Source organism: Haliaeetus albicilla, chromosome 10, assembly GCF_947461875.1.
Source record: "Haliaeetus albicilla chromosome 10, bHalAlb1.1, whole genome shotgun sequence".
Taxonomy (NCBI): Eukaryota; Metazoa; Chordata; class Aves; order Accipitriformes; family Accipitridae; genus Haliaeetus; species Haliaeetus albicilla.
Window position 1 is genome coordinate 28,812,447 of NC_091492.1, and position 20,960 is coordinate 28,833,406.

General features: G+C 41.6%; 1 protein-coding gene across 2 annotated transcripts in view; it reads right to left on the bottom strand.

Moving 5' to 3' along the window:
• Positions 1-20,960, bottom strand: part of GRK3 (G protein-coupled receptor kinase 3) — a 79,073-nt gene that overhangs the window by 34,355 nt on the left and 23,758 nt on the right. For both annotated transcript variants that reach the window (XM_069794532.1, XM_069794533.1), the window contains exons 3-4: positions 5,900-5,973; positions 721-822 (exon numbers count right to left, since the gene is read on the bottom strand). In XM_069794532.1, the coding sequence (XP_069650633.1) occupies positions 721-822; positions 5,900-5,973 (176 nt within the window). The remainder of the gene's footprint in view (positions 1-720; positions 823-5,899; positions 5,974-20,960) is intronic.

Consider the following 20,960-nt stretch of genomic DNA (forward strand, 5'->3'; position numbering starts at 1 on the left):
GCTCCTTTAACAAATTCATGAAAAATCCCACATACAGGGACAGCTCCAGAGAAGCAGACATGGACTTCTTACCACTACAGAGCCAATAATGCATGCTTAACAGAAAATTGCTTAAACCCTTCATCCAAAGAACCACACCACTAGGGTAAGACACACTGCAAATTCTTCTTTAAAATAAGAGCAAATGAAACTGTTAAATACAGATCAATGGGCCAAAACTTCACGCCTTTAACTTAACATGCTGCAGCTGAAAAGTGTATTGTCTCTAGTACGGTGTGAAAGACTGCTTTACAACCAAACAAATAATAATAATAAAAAAATCCTTGTGTGATCAGTTTTAGAAAAAATCTCAATCTTTACTCTGAGCTTTCAGAGACGCCGAAGTTCAACATCCAAATTGTCCCACAGAGCCCCTGGCAGCTCACATTTCTTTGAGTTTTTGGGGGCAGGGTTGTTGCTGGGTTGGGGGGGGGCTGGTTAATGTAGGTATACGTGTGCATGTATATATGCACATAAACTGCACTCATGCTGAATTCAGCCAAACCCACTCCCATGGACTTCAAATGGAAATCCACAGCACTACAAGTATTTGTAGTAACAATTCCTTCAGCAATAGTCTTAATTGCTCTCTGAATGAAATAGCAGTTATTTTGAATTATCAGTGCTGTCAAGCTACTCAAGTTAAGGTAAAGAGCAGCATAGAATTTGGATGACACACACATGTGAACAGGACAGGAGCTCCTTCATTATGTACGTGTCATAAATCTGCCGACTTCGGGTCAGACGCTCGTCCTCAGAATCTAGTTTCTCGTATTCTTTTATCTGCAATGCAAGAGAGAAGGATCCATTAGATGAGCACATTCCTAAAGATTTTTCACTCGTGGTAAAAACAAGACTTTGGCTGAAGTTTTATTTTACATTGTTATTTTCTTCATTAAGACTTAAAGAAAAAACACCTGCAAGACCACAGTTACAGCTGACCTTAGATTTCCCTCGTCTTAGAATTTTGATGCAAGGAAACCGATTTCCTTAAAATTGCTACAAAGCTTCGTTTCCTAAAGTCTGAAAAGGACTGAGCTGAAGCAGCATGTTTTCCAGCTACCATTTGCCAGAGCATGAACCTGTGCAGGGGCAGGCAGAAGCTAACTGCGTGAGAGGACAGGACCATGCAAAGAGAGCGAGATGAGCAAACGTGCACAGCGACGTTTCTGAAGGTTTTCTTCCCCTCTGCTCAGCTCACAGATGGAGAGCACTGACCTCGCTCCTCTAACACTCAAGAGAGCATTGACCTCTTCTTAGATTATTTCACTCGATGCTCTGGACTATCCACAGCACACCGACACGTGCCCTTTTCCAAGCTCCCGGGGCTAGCAGAAGAGTTGTAATATTATACAGGCAGCAGAAGCATCACCGAGTGCCAGCCCTCGGCTGCCAGCACAGCGCCCAAGCCTTCTGCGCCAGGGTGATTACAGCACATTAAGTACAGATGTCCAAGCAAGAATGTAAAGCACATTTCAAAATGTTCACACGGTTCAGCTAAATGTTGAATTTGAATCCTAAAGGTGGCTAGAGAGACAGTTTCACAAAATATATCAAATTTCTTCAGATGTGATATAGGAGGTCAGCGTGTTCCAGGTGAAGCAACAGCAATCCCATACGGTTTATTTACAGAACAAAACCAGAAAATCAGTTCCAGAAAAAAAAAAAACCCTCACCAAGTCCAAGGGTCCTTTGGAGTGTATTTAGAGAAAGAGTTCTTCCAGGAACAACAGAATGTAAAATACCCATACAAGTTCTTTAGGGAGAAGACTCAGCTCTGACTGCCTGCACGTTTCCAGCATCAGCCTGTGAGGTCCCAGAATCTAAATAAATGTCAGTGTGCTGACTTGCTCCGGACCCCTACACTGCCGCAAGAAAACCAAAGCAGAATAAGACCCAGCTGCATTTCACTCGGTGCCTGCTTGAGAAGGAACAGGCCATATCAGGACTGTCTGTACTTTCAGCCTACAGAATAAACCCTGCACAAACGATGTACCAGAGCATCTCCTTCTGAGACAGGAGAACACACTGGCTGGGACCCCAGGGACAAAAAGCAGGGCTCCACTGTTCCTGCCAGCCATGCTTTCACAGCAAGAGCACCACCGGGGCTAACAGAACGTACATTCTTGAGGACTTTTAAAAGTAAAGGTTTTAAAAACATGTGTTTTGCCTCTATTCCACAATATAAATTTTTTTTCTTCATTCAGAGGCTGCTCCTTTTACAGGATGAGCCGTACTTCCCAGCTCTTCAGCAGGTCTCCACATGACAAACCCAGACCAATATATCTTTGAAGGTGGAACACCGTAATTAAACTCGGTGTTTTTCTAGCTGTAGTCCTCTTGTTTGCTGACTATGATAAGGCAACAGTTCCACCACAATTTGCCATCTGTGACTACTTCCCCCTTGGTACCAATTTATAATTAAAATGATTCAAAACATCTTTGCCAAAGAAACATTTTTTAATTAATGCAATGCCACAAAATAATTAGAAGTACAGGAGAAAGCCTGTTGCATACCATATTGCCTTACTTGAATGCAACCTCCTGCCCTTCAGTATTTGGTTTTTTAAAACACCTAACTCCACACCCAGAGCCGAGGGGTCTCTTACAACAGCCCCCCCCAGCCACGTTGGCACCAGGTCAGCATCTCTCCCTCCTGCCTCTACAGTGGGCTTTTTAACCAAAGTCCTTTTGTTTTGTAAAGGTTTGGAGAAAAGGACAGCAGGTGACAAAAGTCCCCATCAGCGATGTATTCCTGGGGGGCTCAGCCTGCTCCCCCCACCAGCAGGAGAACGCCCTCCCGAACATGCTGCCTGACGCCTCTCATCACACAGGTGATGTGCTGAGACATCTCTACTATGATCACATTTAACATGCACGCTTGACAGACTCATAAGCTAATTTTACATGTTTATTAAATAGAACATTACTGTACCAAGCCAAAAAAATACAGCGATAAGCAGAGCTAAGAGTGTCACCATTTATAAACATAAGCCATCTCTGCTAGCAGCAGTTTCCGCAGTATTGCTTGTGACCCAGAGATAACGGACTATGTCATCACGTATTTCAATGCTTGCCTGGCAAAATTCAGCTCACCTCAAGAAAAGTGTCTGACAAAGTATCTTTTCAAAGATTGAAATCAGAATGCATTAGTTTTCAAGCACCTAGAAGTTCTTTTCCTTTTTTTTTCTTTTTTTTTTTTTTTTTTGAAACTGATCTGGATGAATCACTCATCCAGTTAAATGCTTGATCGTGACTTAAGCTGCAGTAATATGAAATCCCTGGAGTACGGAGCCCTTCTACATCAAGCGACTTTTAATGTAGCAATGTACTCAAATTATTCTACATGTAATAAATGCAGTAAGTAAATCAAATATATATAAAAAAAGAAAAGCTTCTGAATCCGGTATGTCACAGAAGAAAACACAAAGAACCTCTCTTTAAATATCTTTAATGGGATTTTTCGAAAAGTACATGACAAAGCATTTAAATTCCTTTTAGGCAACACTTTGCTAATAACCTAAAAATACAATTTCAAATTGTTTCGGAGATAAAGAGGCAGCTAAAAATATCTTCCTAAACAATCTGTTATAGCATGCCTTTTTGATTACTTATGACAGTGACATCTTCGGTATATAAGAAGATGGAAACGATAGAAAAAGATTCTTCTTTATTGACAGTAAGTATCTAATTTGAGTGGGGGAACTGTATATGGCTAAGGATTTATCTCCAAACTGATAACCAGCTTAGCCTATTTTGTGCTGTTAGCCCCCTAGCAAGAAAAATTTTAAATCAGCAGCTTAAGAGTAACCCAGACAAAAGGTTATCTCAGGCTGCATTTCTAATTAATACTGAGCAATACAGGCTGCATTTTAAAAGCACGTGCGCATATTTTAACTGAAGCCAGCACCTATGATAGGATTAACTACAGTTTTATATTTAGAGTGTCACAAATATAACAAGGAATGAATGGAGCAATAAGACTCATCGAGTTTCCTGAGCGGTCCTTGCAGAAGTGCTGACAAAGGAGTGCTGTGGAAGGACACGGTGTGCTCCATCCACGCTCTTGTGAAATACTCATCCTTCTGGATGCATGCCTGCCTTGGGCACGATGTCCTTTACTTTCTTTGTTGATTCTCCCATGACAATGGAGTACAGCTGATGTTATTGATCTAAAGCCACCTCTCGCATCCCTCTCCAGAGGATCCTCTTGCGCAGCGGCAGCACGCAACAGGGCTTTTCTGCAACCCTGCCACAGTGACTCCCAAGAAATCCCCGAGGCTAGCACCAGCCTCCGCTGTCCTGACATCCCTCGGGCAGTGCCACAGACAGCTGTACTCTGTTGTCTCTTCTCCAGGTAAAAGGATGTTAGAGAAAGGCACGAAGCATTTGAGAGTGTGATCCAAAGACCGGTAACTTCAGTTGCACCTCCTTTTCTACAAGCCCAGGCAGCTGCTCAAAATCAGCTACAGACAACAGGGCATCGTTCTCTGTCTGGGTGGGTGTACAGAGCAGGAGGTGCCCAGGACTGAAGGTGCAGTGTTTGGGCATCTCACTGAAGGACGGAGGGCACAGGGAAAGCTTCAGGGAGCGAGGCGAGGGATGCGGAGGACCAGAGATGCCGCCTTCTCCAGTGGGCGACACGGAGCCGAGCCAGAGCTGGCTGTGAGTCCCACAGCACCAGCTGCCAGCCATGCCCGGGACAAACAAGCAAGCTGCAGCAGAGAACCACGCTCGGTTTTCTGCTTTTGCTTTTTCGGACACTATAAGACAAATTGGCTTATTTTAGGCCTTCTGCCTTTAAGGAAAATCTTCACTATGGGCAATAGATATGAATCCATGTCCCACGTCAGCTATAATAATAATAAAGCACTGGTTTTGCTTTCAGGTCCTTTTGAAAGAAGGAATCCACTGTTGTAGTTCCACTGAGAGCAGGCAAATGTTACTTCTTTAACTTCATCTCTATTTTGTAGCAGAACTAAGATTTATCATCATCTTCACAAGTGAAGATCAAAAGCTGATCCCATTTCTCAAGAACATACCTGGTTTAACTTCAGGAATCAGAGGTATTTAACAAGTAAACACTGAAATGAACCTAATTCCAGCTCATTTTGTATGAGTATTTCAAATGAACCATAGTCAAAAGAGTGTGCCTTATGATAGAAAATATTAATAAACCTAAATCTATTTTCATCTCTATTAGTATTCTTTCCCCTTCCATCACTCCCTCAGTATTTTCCACATGAATACGGTGAACGAACATTTGGTTAAAAGTGGCTGCTCAGGTAACTTTCTGCCATTGCTTTGTTTTCAACACATTATGCCTTAAAACTAAACATACTTAACTCTTGAAGGACAAAAACTGTAACAGTAGCTTTTAAAATACTTTGTTACCTTATGTTTAATAAAAAGACACAGTTTTAGTATATGCAAATAAAACAACTGTTAGAAGTTGAGCTAAGTAGGTTTTTCCTGCAAATATTCCATTTTCTAAATCTGAAGTAAGAAGGCAGTAAGAGGGCCAGTAAGAGGGCAAAAACAAACCTATGCTACTCTCATAAAACATGCTATGAGAGCACTGTACCAAATTACCAACTTGATTAGTTACATTGCTATTTTTAAAAGTCTCTTGAACTTGTTTAAAATGACAGTATTGTCCCTTTGAGATGCAATCGTTACTATATAAAATATTGTCTCTTATGAACCAACCATTCCACTACAAAGTTGCAATGACTCAGAACAACCTGTACCCTTGCACACCTCTCCTTCCCTCTTAGCATCCCCTGCCTGAGAACTAGAGGGACAGCATTCCTCGGCCTCACCCCCCCACAGTCCCTAAACTCCATCAATGGCCGCTTACCTCTTCATAAAACTTCAGTTGAGGGACAGCTTCATCAATCTCATTCATGCAATAGTCTTTAAAAAGCAAAAATCCTGGAAAGTAAAAAAAAAAAAAAAAAAAATCAGAAAAAAACGTATCATTACTATGATAAAAAGGGATACAAAACCACTTGGGTAACATCGTGGATTGCACATACCTGTGTAAGTATCCCTAATTGCCAAGGCTTAGCAATACTGATTATCAAGTGGCTCTACAGCATTCTGAACAGAAAAGGATCATAAACCTCACTCACCTCCCATAGGTATATTAAGCATATTCCAATTTCTACCTGCTGAGAATTTTATGAGATGTTTACATAACACACCGAAATATCCCATTCCTCTTCACGGATCAGATTTTGTTTCTTTTTTCAGAGTAAAAACTAGATACTATTCACACGTTTTGCTTTCTTGAAATAGATTTACCTACTTCTTGTCGATAAAAAGCAACCTCTTCTGCATTCCAATTTTAGATATACTGTTTAATGTTACCTCCAAGAAGTTTTATAGCACAGTAAATTACATCAGGATCTTCACAGTTCCTTTACAAGTAATTTAAAGCATGACCTCTGCAGCCTGCTGAGGAGTATTTTCCATTATAAGCATTTTAACACATCGTTACAAGCTTCATCTCATGGAATTACTGTCTTTAAATCCACCTGAGCTGGTACCTGCTACCCTTGTACTTTACATGGGTATCTGTTGTCCCAGCTGATTGTCTGGGTTACCTGCAAGCCCCTTAGAGCTGTAAATGAACCTGATTTCAGTTCCTTGCAGCAGGCAATACCTTTCCTTATTTAGAGTTCCTGCATACTTACTGAAATCCCACCCAACTTTTGGAGGTAAGACCACAAAAGTGTAAACCAAAATAACAAAGCCAACAAGAGAAGGCAGAGCAGCTAACCCGAGGGCTGGCGCTGCCTGGGCCCCACTCCATCCTGCTCCCCTGCTCGACTCCCCTCCCAACAGGGCAGGCAGCACATCAAGATATAAAACACCCCTTTTCAACTTAAAAAAAAATAAAACAATATATACATATATATAAAAGACCTCTTTTTTTTTAACTTTAACTAAAATGTAGTTGTAATTTGAACTTACAGCAAAATTATACTACCAAAAAAAGTAGCACATCACTGTGTGCTCAACTAAGAAATAATACAACCACCTACGACATCTCATGTTTTCCAGAGTATACTATCTTTAAAGAAAGATGCAAAACGCACTTCATGTGCCACATAGTAATTTCTTTGTAGTGTGTACAGGAGAGCATTTAACTGTCAGTTATGAACATGTCCTTTCAACTTACTATCATATAATTTTATCAAAGACCTAAATAAGGAAAAAAACCCCACCAACTACTCAGAAGCAAAACCATTAGTCGCAGTGGACAAAGCAATGCTAATCAGGCAAACAAAAGCTTTAATTTCTATATAATGAAAACACTTATCAGCTTCTTGGTAGCCCCCCTAGCTCTATCTGGATTCCAAGTTAAAATTCCTATTGGAAGAGCTTGTTTTCCTGGGCTGCCCTGGATTTATTTGCTCACAGTCAGAATACCAGAAAAGGGATTATGACCAGACAACTCCTATACTTTGCTTGACTCATTTAGCTGATTAGGATGATATTCTGAAGATCATAGAAACTGGGGTTTGTTTGCTAAATAAGGACAGAAATCTAATTAAGAGATTCTCTTATGAGATTCTCCAAACTTTCTAATTATTCTCAACAAAAAGAATCATTCTTGAAATATTTTATAAACAAATGTGCTTTTTTTGAAAACAAACAAAGAAACCAACCCCAAGTTTTCTATTCCTTAAAAGCAATCTGCAATTGGAGTGCTTTTTGTCTTTCTCTTTTTTTTTAAGGGCTTGTCTTAGTTGCTATTTTACTGGAAATATTCTTAGTAAGTTGTCCTCCCTTACTGCAGAGGAGACAGGAGCAAAGCACCGGAGCAGCTCCTGCGATCCCCATGCCAGATACGAAGGACAGAGTTCCCAGCCAGCCATCGAACCAAGAGTCACCCTGTCACAGCAAGGGACACGAGTGCTCTCTCCAAGCAGGCACCCCGAGCAAGTCACAAACTGTCCCCACTGCTGCCAAAACCCAGCCAAACCCACCCAAAGTCGCTGACAAACTGCACCTCCAGAGAGCACTTTCTCTTGCATTTACTGCCTGAGCAGTAAACGTGGCACAAACCCGGTTTTGAGAACAAAACCTGCCACTTATGGACCTGAACCTAATTCATTAACTCTTATTTTACACATGATCGAAAAAGCAGCAGCACCGAGCAAAATAATGCTGAATTGACTGAACTTTTATTTGGACAATGAACCAAAGGAGATTACAGTCATGTAATTAAGAGATTGAAGAGTGGCACAAACAGCAATGAATGCAGTGAAAGAAAAATCCCTGGCGTGGTCCCAGCTACTGGCTCTTTACCAAAAAAAACCACAAACAACAACAAAAAAAAAAAACACCACAAAGACAACTGTGGGAGGAGTGTGAAAATATACCAACACAAATTTTCAACAATGCCATGCCAAACATTTTAGCCCTGCTTAATATTTTCCAAACTTTTTAATTTAATTATCGCGGAGAAAGAAAAGGTTCACAAGACCAGAGAACAAGGAACAATAGCAGGCTTATGCTGCCTGCATTATACAGCCCACTTCTCACCAAGTCTCTCTTTTAAACTGCATCGCTATGCAAAAAACTAGAGACATCCAAAACAAGAAGTCAGAAACTTTTACAGATGGTTAATATAGTCATAATAAGTTACAGCCATATCAACTAATACTGAGGAAATGCTGTTAGTCAGGTTCCAGTGAAGATGAGTAGAATTATTACAGTAGCATTTTAAAGTGTAAGATAAAAATTAAAAAAAAAAAACTATTAAAAAAGACTGCAGTAAAATAAATTACAGGATGAAACATCTCTTCTCCATGAAGTTACCAACGTTGTAATTATTCACCAGTGGGACACCCAAGATATCTGCAAGCCTGTTGTAGACAAAACCGTACAGTGGTTCTTCCAGCTCCGCAGCACCCTGATGCACGGCAGGGCAGTGGGGAGAAGACGGTGGGAGATGGGGCATCCCCTCGGCCCCAGCGGGTGGGCACTGTGCACCGGGGCTGGTCCCGCTCCTCACCCTGGGTACGGCCGTCTTTGTTACAGCAGGAGGTCACACGGAAATTCTCTCGTAGCCAGAAAAATGGTTAAGATCTCTTTTTGTTGTCATTTTTACAAGTTGCAAGAGGGGAAAAAAATACACTTGAAAAGGTTCAGTAGCATCCAAGAAGAATATTATTCTAACACTTGGGGTCTGTTTAACACATAAATTAAGAGCATCAGCTTTCATCAACTGCTCACCTTTGTCTTTTCAGAAGAAAAAAAATACATTCCCTGTTAAGAAATGCTGTTTGACACCAGTTAAGTTGAAATAAAAATAGGTATTTCAACTTCCCTTTGAAGAACCTATGGACTGGGAGCATTTACATACATATATTAAGATATACTGCATACACACATGCAGCTTACATAGTCATCAAAAACCCCAGGATTTCACATGGACCAACTTCCCTTGACAGAAAGGGTTCTAGTATTAGTTTTTAAAAGATATGCTCTAACCAAACCATAAGAAGGATTATGTACCATACGCTTTCCAAGCAACAGTTCAGAACGCTAGACACATTGCACTGCTCTGCAAATAAGTACTGGGCTATTTCATCCTACAAGTTTTCCATGTGACTGTTAGTACAGATCCATACCTTACAAGCGGAACCTATGTATTTTGAATACCTTCAGGAATACATTTGTAACCACTATGGGACAGTGCCTGCACCCGTCACTGAAATACTGTCTGGTGGCTTCAGCACTGGAAAAATACTCTAGAACTGAAAGTGAATAGCCAGCTGCAGAATTCGTTACTGCTTCTGCAGTGGCAATGAACAAAGCAATTGCTCGTCCTGCGCGGGAGCTGGGCCAGCAGCCTCCAGCGAAGGGGTCCAGGTACCGCTGCCCTCCCGCTGCGCCCAGCGGATGAACTTCCTCCCGACTACGACGTTTTACAAGTGAGCGACAAGAATCAGATTCTGTCAGAGTTTTTAAGTACGTCCTAATGCTTGGCTAGCATTTGGCAACCCGGAGCGCTGCTCTTAAAATTAGCAACGCAGACATCAGAGAAAAATTTGTGGGTGTCAGCACAACCTTCTTCTTCAGCAGGCTGTATCTGGGGAAGGATAAGCCGAGTGATGGAGTTTTTTTTAATTAATTGACAATCTCACGATTAATGAGGGTCTTTTTTTCACTTGTCTCATGAAAACAGGGAGAAGGGGTGCCAACTCATGCATTTTCTCTGTCAAAAGGACAGTAGTGTCAGACAGGCAGCAAAACGCATCCCTCCTCGCCCTGCCTGGACAGGGAGCTGCTCCCCTGCGCAGGTTCGATGTCGGCTGGCTGAAGAGTGGCTGCGTCCCACAGCCGCGCTGGGAAGCGGCTGGAGGAGGTGAATCGTTGCCACCATGCCGGGAAGATGGGAGGCCTGCAGGAAAGCTTTATTTCCAGGGATGATCGATTAGAGGCTGATGGTTAGGGACAAAGAGTGAAGAAGGATCTGGGGACTGTAAGAGAGTCTGGCAGAGCCTGGAGGACAGAGATGTTATGGAAAAATCTTTGGGGAAGCCAAGAAACAAAAACAGATTGCCAAGTGATGAGAGTGGGTTTTAGCGACTCGTAATTACTTCACTAAAGATTTACAGTGGAGGAAAACAGAAGCAGGAGCTCCACCACCCAGTCAAGAGTATTGCTTGAAAAGATCTAAAAGTCCTAAGTATCAAGAAAAATTCAAAAGATTTTGTGGGCAAATTCTTCATTTAAGAAGTCCTATTCCCTGATTTTTATCTTTTTTTTTTGAATGATTGGCCTTAAACCATTAGCTCTTTTACAGCACAACTGCAAATGCAAACATACTACCCCTCCCTCATCTTGCATTTGCAGCTTGCCTGACCATGCAATCCACGTCCTCAGGTATCAGCCCACTTGAAATCTTTGCACTGTCCTGAATTCAAACAAATCCAATTAGACCTTAATGTTCTCCATACTGGAAGTGTTTCTGTTTCGACCTCCCATTGTATCAACAGATTCTGCACTTCCACTGCAGCATAAAGGAAATCTTTTTACTGATGTCCTTAGAGTGAAAAATTATTAGCCAGAAACTGTAGCTCTCAGATAACAGCAAAACTAATTGACAGATGCAGCATTGAATAAGTGACAGTAGTCTCAAGAAGTTCAAGGAGAACTGACGAAAAGCATAATAAGCAGTTAACTACACACTGAAAAATAAAACCAAGGACAGAAAGCAGGAATTAAAAAAATGATAGCGTTAAGTAACAGATAAAAGGAACCAGCAATTATTTATGAAATAAAGATGCTGACAGCTTTTTCTTTAAAGATTTCTTCTTCTATACTAGGTAATTTCTGCAACAACCAGATCACTAGTTGTTAAGGAAAAAGAAAAATATTTTTTAAAAGCTTTTTCTGGTAACACCAAAGTGACGGATGGTGTCAATAATACACATATGTGAGTGCAAGACAGCACCTAGCTCCAAGCCTCTTCCTTCCCAGTCTCTAGGCAGTAATTTTTTCCCATTATCTTTTTATGGACAATTCTGTACAGCTAATTTTGCCAAATGCCATTAATTGCACTAACTCTAATTACCAAGACAAAATGTCTTTCAAGGAGGGATAAAGAAGACCCTTGAGGTTTGCAGCTCGGTCTTAACTGGATACTCACAACGAGGTATGGATGGGGAGATGTGGAGAGCAGCCGAGTACCAGGGGACTCGGGCAAGAAAGCCTCCACCTGCGCGAGTAATCCAGCCATTCCCAGAGTTCATCCCCAACCAGACAAGGTCCATTTCACAAGCTTGGAGGGGACAAGGAGAGGAATTAAGCTAACCCATCTCTTTTAAAAAAGAACATAATTTTTACTTCAATATTTATTTCAAATAATTACATTTTTCTAACATGATTTCAGAAATTTTGCATGAAATCCTGACTCTTAAGTGAACGGCAACCCCCCACCCCTCCCCTGAATTAACTAGGCCTGCTTTTTCTTTCCTGAATTCAGCACTTCTTACGGCCAGGCTCGGGCAGAGAACAGAAACGCAGCTGGTGACCAGCCTACACACTTCTGCCAAACCTGGCCTGGCCACTGACACCGTGTTTCAAGCTGATTATGGATTATACTATTTTATTACTCCAAAGCAAGCCTTCCACACCACTTCTCACTTCCACACCAGGTTTCCATGCTGCCCACGCCACCCTTCTCCCACCAAGTGGTCGGCGGGTACCCATGGCTAGGTGCCTGTCCCCCACGAGCCCGCAGCTCTTCCCAGGCTATCCCAGCTGGCACGTTCATCCATTTCACACACTCCATCTATGAAATTCTGAATTCACATCTCTCCAGTTGCCTTGGTTTGATGCAAGCCCAGCGCTTCTTAGCAGCCACCCCGGGCTCTGCAGCAAGAGCAATGCCCGTGGGCTGTACCCACCCTGGCACAAGCGAGGGTCCACCTGAAGCCCCCCCAAAACAGGATTGCACCGCGCTATTGAACCGGGCACTGCTTTGCCAAGACACAGCACATTTAAAAGCCACCTGTTTGTTAGCAGAGTCTTTTTAAAAAAAGAAATAAAACCTGCAGTGTAGAACCCTTCTCTTACAGTTTTAATAAAGAAACGTTGCCCTTTCCACTTGCAGGGATTAAAGCCGCCTTCTCATTTTACAGTTAGTTACTTGTAATCTTCCTGCCCTGCTACTAGCGTTACTAAAGCAGGATGCATTGCCCCACCAGTGGGTTCGGCAGGTGTTGAGCCACACTCAGCTGGGACCGCTCTGCCAACGCTCACCAGAGCCACGCTGCCAGCCAGCCACAGGGGCGAGTGTTGGCCTTCTGCCTTCTCCTGCCGTCTAAAGGTCACTTCTGCATTCACGAGGCCGTATCCTGATCTTCACGAGAATGTCAATTAACTGAGAGCACGGAACAATAATAATAAAAAAATTAATGAGTAACTTTGTAATAAAACAAACCTTGGAGAAAACTACTTATCTAATTCTAACTGGAATTTTATTAGTATCTGACTCAAATACCCTTTTAACAGGAGTAAATAAAAATCTTATTAAAACAAACAGAAGTGACTAGGTAAGACAGCAGAGCTAAAAATAGACACATTTAACCCTGATATAAGTATTCACAATGTCACTGATTGAAAGGAAGCTGCATCTATTTACAGCACGACCTGAATGTGGTCCAAAATGCTGATGTAGACTCTTTCTAGTAGGCAAAATAGCAAATTAGAAAACAAAAATATCAAGCTGTTTCCAAATCCTGACTAAACATGCTGTGTATAAATACGGAATAATGACAAACAAATAAGTAGCGACATCTGCACCAGAATCAGTCCAGGCTCGTTTCCCGTCGGCTGCGGCTAACAGGTCCGACTCCCAGGCAGACAAAGCTTCAGCACAACCTTCCCCGTACCAGGCTGCTGGGGAACGTGTGCTGGCGCTCTGCTCTGCAAAGCCTGCGACACAAGGATTTTTCCTCATTTAGGGCGCTTCAAGGTCTCTGTCCTAAGTCCCTCCAAGACCTCTCCTATCTGTCTTATTTGGCTGAATTCGGACAACAGCATAAAGAAGTCAGCAGAGCGTAACCAGAGGGACATCTATTCGGGGTGTTATCACAGACGCCTCGTCCCCAAAAAAGCCTCTTGTGCAGAACTGGCAAGGAAACCGCGGGACAGCACGCCCTAACAGCACACACCGCGGTGAAATTATTGTGTGTTTCTGTTTAAACCCAGTTGTTGGTTGTTTTAACCATATGAAACAGCTCTCACCTGGAGGCAAGGCTTTGCTACCCCTCAATGAGACGGTGCAGATCCACTGTGCGATACCCACGAGCCCTTCTCCAGCGCGGTCCATAGTCTCCATACAACACGGAGCCAGGACCATAAACAGAGGATCACGCTTGGCTTTTCTGCTGGAAAACTACCATTCTTCCCCATGTGCCATTTCATGTTTTATTCCATTTTGTTTTATTTGTCTCAAGGAATGTAATGAGCCCACCATTGGTACGAATAACAGATCTGGGTCTTGGACATAAAAAGTTAGGGGTAGAGGTCTATTATTAAACCATACAAATATTGTAATTTGAACCAGCGTGCAGGTGTTACAGAATATCCAGTCAAGTTCAAAATCTTGTTCTGTATGGTACACACACTCAGTTGCCATAGCACAGGATAATTAAGACCACCTAAAAGCTCCAGAATTGAGACAACCACAGATTTCCTTGTTCAGGAACAAAGAAAGAGACTTGCTACTACCAGGGAAAACTCATCTGCGTAGGAATCACAGCTTTGGCTAAGTACAAAGCCACAAAAATCCTCACAGCCCAGAAGGCACCACAGATTTCACTACTTTTCTTTCCAATTATGAGCTATTTGTCCTTATCCTATTTTCCCTAATAGAGCCTAATGTATATTCACTTTTCATTAAAAATAATACATCATAACAAATTAAAACATACCTCTGTGCATAAAAATCAGGGTAAAAGAACAAATTATATTTCACAAGTCAGGACTTGCATACAATGGTGAGGAGCACAGAACAATTTCCCTAGAACAGAATCAAACTGAGCTCAAAATTAGTCTGTAAGTTGCCAGGTAGTTTGTTTAATGACGTCTATAAATCATTATATAAAAATAAACTTTGGCTAAAAGGTTTCAAGTGTCTTCAAAGAAAATCTTTATTTCCAGGCATATTTTCCATTAGCTTTTCACCCAGTGAAATCACTAACACTTGTTAAAACTTAGTCAGCCATCTTCCCAAATGCTAGACCTGTGCATGCCTTGAACTCCTGCAGCAACAGGAGCAACAGAGCTGTACTGCTCCTCCAGCACACAGGTTTCAGACATGATGGAGGAGTATTCACAGATTCTGTGTCAAACCTCAATATAGGCTTACAAGGTAGAAGATCCTAAGCAGCTAATATACTGACTTACTGAGAGCATTCAATTATTATTCTGCTTCAAGACCAGAAGAGCAGTTTGGAGCAGAGCAAAATACTCGAGGTGGATTACAGAGTCTGCATTTCAAACAAGAAGGCACATGGTAGACACCCTTCCACGTTCTCTGACAGCAGCCAGGAGTTCAGCACTTTCAAAGGGTAGGACCAGCAGCTGTCAAGATGTCAAGTGGTGGCACACCAATTCAAACGATAAGAGGATTCCTAAGGAAAAGAAGAATGTGCTCTATTTTTAACACGCAGCTGTAAATCATTTAAAAAAAATGTTATGTCTGTGCTTCACCCACTGCAATTGCCACTGGATCCTTGCCTGAAAAAAAGCCCCACCACATACCACCTTAATATCCTCATGAAATACACCTCTGAATATTGAATATGCAATAAATCATATTTTAAAGCCACGAAAAGAAAAGAATGGGGAAAACTTGTATCTGAACCACACTTAGCACGTATCTTTCATCCTCTGGTCTCCCTTAACATGCAGAATTCCAGTCAACTAAAGTTGAGTATCAAAGGTATTCAACATAACAAAGATGAAAGAAAAAACGGGGTTGTACGTAAGAAAAAGTACCTCTAAAAGATGAAGGACTAATATCACTAAACAAAGATATGTAAAAACATTGTTTTTTAAAAGGACAACTAAACACAGAATTGAAGCATTTCATTTCAATCAGTTACTGCAAAGAACACGATTAAATTCCTTTGCTGAAGTTCATCAAGAAAGACACAGCACAAGAGGTTTTGTTCTTTTTTCACTTTTAAGTAGAAGAAACTCCCACTGCTTTTGCAAGTGGTATTAGCAGCTACTAGCAAGCTATTAGCAAGCTAACAAGTATTAGCAGCTTAAAAATGTCATGATGGTTGGTTGTTATTTGTTGTATCGCCCCATGTCACAAATATTCAGTCCCTGTGAAGGGCATGACAGTTGTTATTTTCCATCATACAACTTTTTAAAATTACTTCCATAATGCAAGCCAATGTCCCTTTATTATTGAAAAGCACGGTATTTCTTTTGACATGCTCTAAGCTATGAACCGTTCACTGTTATGAATTATTTAACACACAAAGTACACTGGGAGGTTTATTTCTACTTCTTAGAAAGGGACTAGATCTACGTGTGTTTTTTCTTGGGGGACAGCGAGGTGACAGGATCCTTTAATGAAGACATGGAATAATTTCACAACAGAAGGGCATTCTCAAGTCTCTGATGCCAGTATTCACCTTAGCAAGTACTGTTCAGTATCTTCACCACTGAAAAGAACCAAACTGTTCTGCAATAGCATCTGGGAAGACTGTTGCACTGTGGTTAAAATCAAAACACAAAAACAGTAGTATTCAGTAAGTAAATACATACAGCACTTAGTTAAAGAGGAACAAAACCACTAAAACAACAGCGATTCTCCTACATGAATTTTAAAGCCTTCCTCTGGTTCATTCTAAGAAAGCTGCTGAGAGCTGGAGGTTCAGAAACAAATAGTTCTGCTTCTCTTCAGACTCCTTCCCCTTTCAATCAAAGAAATTAACAGAAATATCTAGAAACATTAAGAAACGGGTTTGCATATTTCTGAATCTACCTATCCAACCACCGCAGACATGCACACATTTGAGAGCAGAATATTATAGAGGCACTGGCTGGACAAAATGCTGTCAGTGGAAAGAGGCCAGGAAAGAGAGAAGCAACTACCCTATAAGGTTATTGCTCTGTTCCCCTACAGAGTTTGAAGATTCGGAGGTCTGATGGTGTACATTACTCACCTCCTGACAGTGCACCAAGTGACGATCTGAAGCAAGAACCTCACAAATCTGGACCAATTCCTTGGGGGGGTTTGCAAGTTGTATTATGCATCGTTCTTTTATGGGACAGACATTGGTATAGAACAATAAAAGCATCTGAAAGGCTTATAGTAAATATCCATGTCTGTTCTCTGCTCTACAAATGAATTCATGAGATAATTGATAGCCAGAGCTCTCCACCTTCTCTGCTCTGTGATTTTCTAACTAACTGCTCTGTCTCTTAAAAGCACTGCTGAAAGTTAGAAGACTTAACAGCTTCAGTAATTTAGATTCTACTTACACTTCTCCTGGTTTCTGAGCTTTTCTCTTGTTACTAATGAGTTATCCCACTGAGATAAATGAGTAGAACTGGCAGGACCAGAGAATCTGCTTTATTAGTAGTACAGAGCTATGCAAGTAAATCTCATTAAAGTTTTTATTATGCCACGTTACAGACATGGAAAACTAATATTTACCTATTTCACAGCGGTGTTCGGATGCTTAATTGGTCTGTGAATTGTTTCAAGACACATTGATAAAGACTCCATGGGAGTGCAACTGTTTTGGATTGACTGAGAAATTGATGGGGGGGGGGGGATCAAGGTTGCACACCATCACTGTTTATACCCAAGTATAAACATCAGAAATGGGCTAAGAAAGCTCAAGTGAGTACGAGCAGATAGAAGACACCACCTTTGGTTTGGAAGTCACTCTGTACTCAATAAGGATGGGTTTATAACATTTTAGGTCGAAGCTTTCCAAACTTGTCTTTGCACCCCCTCCTTGGTAGCTGGTAGTAGACCTGGCAAGCCACAAAGGCTAACAAAGGGCTCACCTAGCAGTAGGACCTAACTCTGGAGCCCAGCTGTCCTCTGCCCCACATGCAGGGCCTGCACAAAGACCTTTTGGAAGCCACCACAGCACCAGCGGCATGCTGGTAATGGCTGTCCCTCGACAGTCCCCAGGCAGAAAGCCTGAGGCTGGCTGCCCTCTCGTCCTCCTCAGCTCCCCTCACCGCACCTGCACGCAGCCAGCTGCCATCTTCCCTGCACACCAGCAAAGCCGCTGCAGACAGAGCTGGAAGGAAAGGCCGGAGACTCGCCGATGCAGGGGACCGCTGCCGAAGCCTCAGGTGTGCAGCTGCAGGATGACTGAACAAATCACTGAGGGCCCATCTTGTTTGAAAGGAATGAGTTTACTTACGTGCTTCCTGGGGAAAAACAAACGAACCCATGAAATGTACACAACAAAGTCACTGCCGGCAGTGTATGACCAGCTTGGGGTTTACTGTCTGGTATGTATGTTTGCTGAAAACTTAAACGTGGAAACATCCAAGTAAAATTTCATTCAAATAATTTATCATTTGTTATCTATATATATATTTTATCCATTATCTATCTTGCTCATTTTCTCTCCTACAGTACTAATTCTGGAGTTCAAAATTTCCAGTCTGCCTGGAATTCCTGACAATCTAACCCAAAAACTGTGTAATTCCACTGCTCTGCTGAGATAAAGACTATTCTTCCCTGTGACTTAAATCTTCCAAGAACTATACTGTATATACATGCTAATATATATCAGTATGTGTACCTTATCCGTTATGTGAAGTTCCACACGATAGGATATATATTTTTCCTATTTTAAAGCTCAGACTTAATCTGCAGCTCCACTGGGAAATCACACAACCAAGTATCTTCAACCCCTCCACAAAGACAGGCATGGGAGCATATCAGGCTGCATCCCAACAAAGAAATGCTCAATTATTTATGATCAGAAAAAAAACCAAAATGAATACATGCATTTTTTATAGTGGCTTTGGATACCACTTGTCCCTGACACACAAGACAGACACCTCCTTAAAACTGCTTGCAGGTAAAACGCACATAAAATCTACAGCAGGAAGCTTTGTTAACATCCCTCTAAATGGTCTTCAATGTAATTCATGCAAGTAACACGTTTATTTTACCACAAAATAGAAATGCATTGAAAGAAATGCAGCTTCCAGTAACATTTAAATTATGACATAAAAAGTAGATCTTAAACCTAACACTAATTTGATAAAAAAAATTGCATACAGCAAAATAGACTGAGTTTTATAAGAAGGCTCTGAGTGCGTATTTTCTCTCTTTCACTGTCCACACCCCAGTTTGATACAAGTGGAGCTCCACTGTGAAATGTCTTACATCAGTAGTTTCTGTTTCGGTTTACAATCACACAGTTTCCGACATCTACTTGTGGTTTGGGTTTTGTGTTGTTTTTAACTGATCATACGAACCGTGCAAGGAAAGCATGGGTTCAACAGATTCATGAAGGCCTCCTGCAGACTATCCACAATCCAAGCTTTAGTCTAAACTTGAATTGAAAATAAGAAGTAACATGAGAAAGAAGAAGATCAGTCTTCTAACAGTCTTTTAAATATAATTCTTTTTTCATATAGTTACTTCCTAATTTTGTTGGTGTCTACTTCTGCATGGTGGCTGTCTTCCCCAGGTCAGAAAAGGAACCCCAGAATAAAACCACTTGAACAACCTGCCCTCTTGCTTTTACAGAAAACCTGCCCAGCAAGTAACTATTTTCCCTATCATATGGCTGCACATTATTTAACATCAACATACCAGAACAGAGTAAAATTATCGCAGTGCTACAAGTCTCATGAATGCTCTTAAGAAAGAAGTCCAAGGCTGTGACACTTTCAATCATTAAAGTCTTAGATCAGTAGCTAATGTACGCCCCTAGGTGACTTTGGCTCTAAAAATACTCTCAGTTTTCAAAGACACTTAGCATGGGTTTTTGTGCAGCCCCTCCTACTCACCACTGTCCTCCTTTGGAGCATGGGGAGGGGGACATGCCGCTGGCACCACCCCCCCCTCCGCTCAGACGTCCTTCCCTGATGGTGCAGGCAACCCTGCAGCTCCAGAGTCGTCTCAAGTGGCTAGAAATGACTAGAAGCAAGATCTACTAATTTTGTCATCCCCTGCTCATTTAATAGCCAAAACCCCAGGTGCTTTTCTTTACTCCCAACCAAATTTTATTGCTTTCATTGTTATTTCCTCAGAGGACTATTTAATTAGTTCAGAATGCCAACAGCACATAGATCTTATGCTTAAATTAAACAATAGCTTAAATAATGCTCTAGGGAGGTACTTTTCCCAGCCTGTTATTTTTAGGTATCTCGGGGAGTGCAGTGCTACCACACTGGCAACAGAAAGAGGAAGAGCAAGAATGTTTTTCTCAACTGATTTTAACTCAAGATCCATCTAATGATTAGCATCAAAATTCTGAAATAATGAAAAATAATGGGTCCAAATCTAGAGAACCAAGCAACAGAAAGCATGATTCATTGCCCTAAAAAAAACTCTTTAGCTGTTCTCACCCTAGATTTGGGGTTGGTTTTTTTTCAACAGAACGTTGTCCCTGACAAAGCTGGAGGAAACAGCAGCCAGAACGGTCAGGAGCACGTTTCCCTCTAACTGCAGAGGGCAGGCAGAAAAGTCCCTCCCCACAGTTGCAGGTTGTCTGTGCAGAAGGAACTACAAAATAGACAAAACGCTCATTTGCTCTGGAAACTCAGCTAAAAAACTACCAGAAAAGAAGCAAGAGAGCCCCTCACAAGACATGCGTGTGTAGGAAGAAGCACTGATACAGATGGCAAAATGCTCACCCTGGCTGGGAAGACCTCCAACTTGGAGCCTGCTGATTTAAGAGGATATAAAAGACAGTTAAATGAATCACCCCAGAAAGATCGTTCCTCACTATACAAAAGTGGATGGTAAATAGGAAAAAAAAAATGTTTGTAACTCATTACATCAACTACAAGTTTTTTTAATTGGTTCTTTTTACAAGTGTTACATTTCAAGAAAATAAAACAGAAATTAGATCCAGTGTCAGGGGAAAAAAAACGCAAGTTACTTATTAGGCAAGGTGAAAAGCTTATATTTGCAGTATGACCAGCTGCTGAAACAGCTAAAATATGTTCTGTTCTCATCTTTCCCAAAGACCCGAACCCAACGGGTCTGTGTAACAGAAGAGAAACTGAGAAGAGTATAGACAAACTGCCATGTTCCACCAGCTTCCAAGCAGTCACCAGAGAACCCAAGGCCGAACCTAAGCCAGGACCTGAAGTTGCAGGATGCTTTACCGTCACATCCCAGAATTTCTAAGCCAACTTTATTCACTGCCTACCAGGTA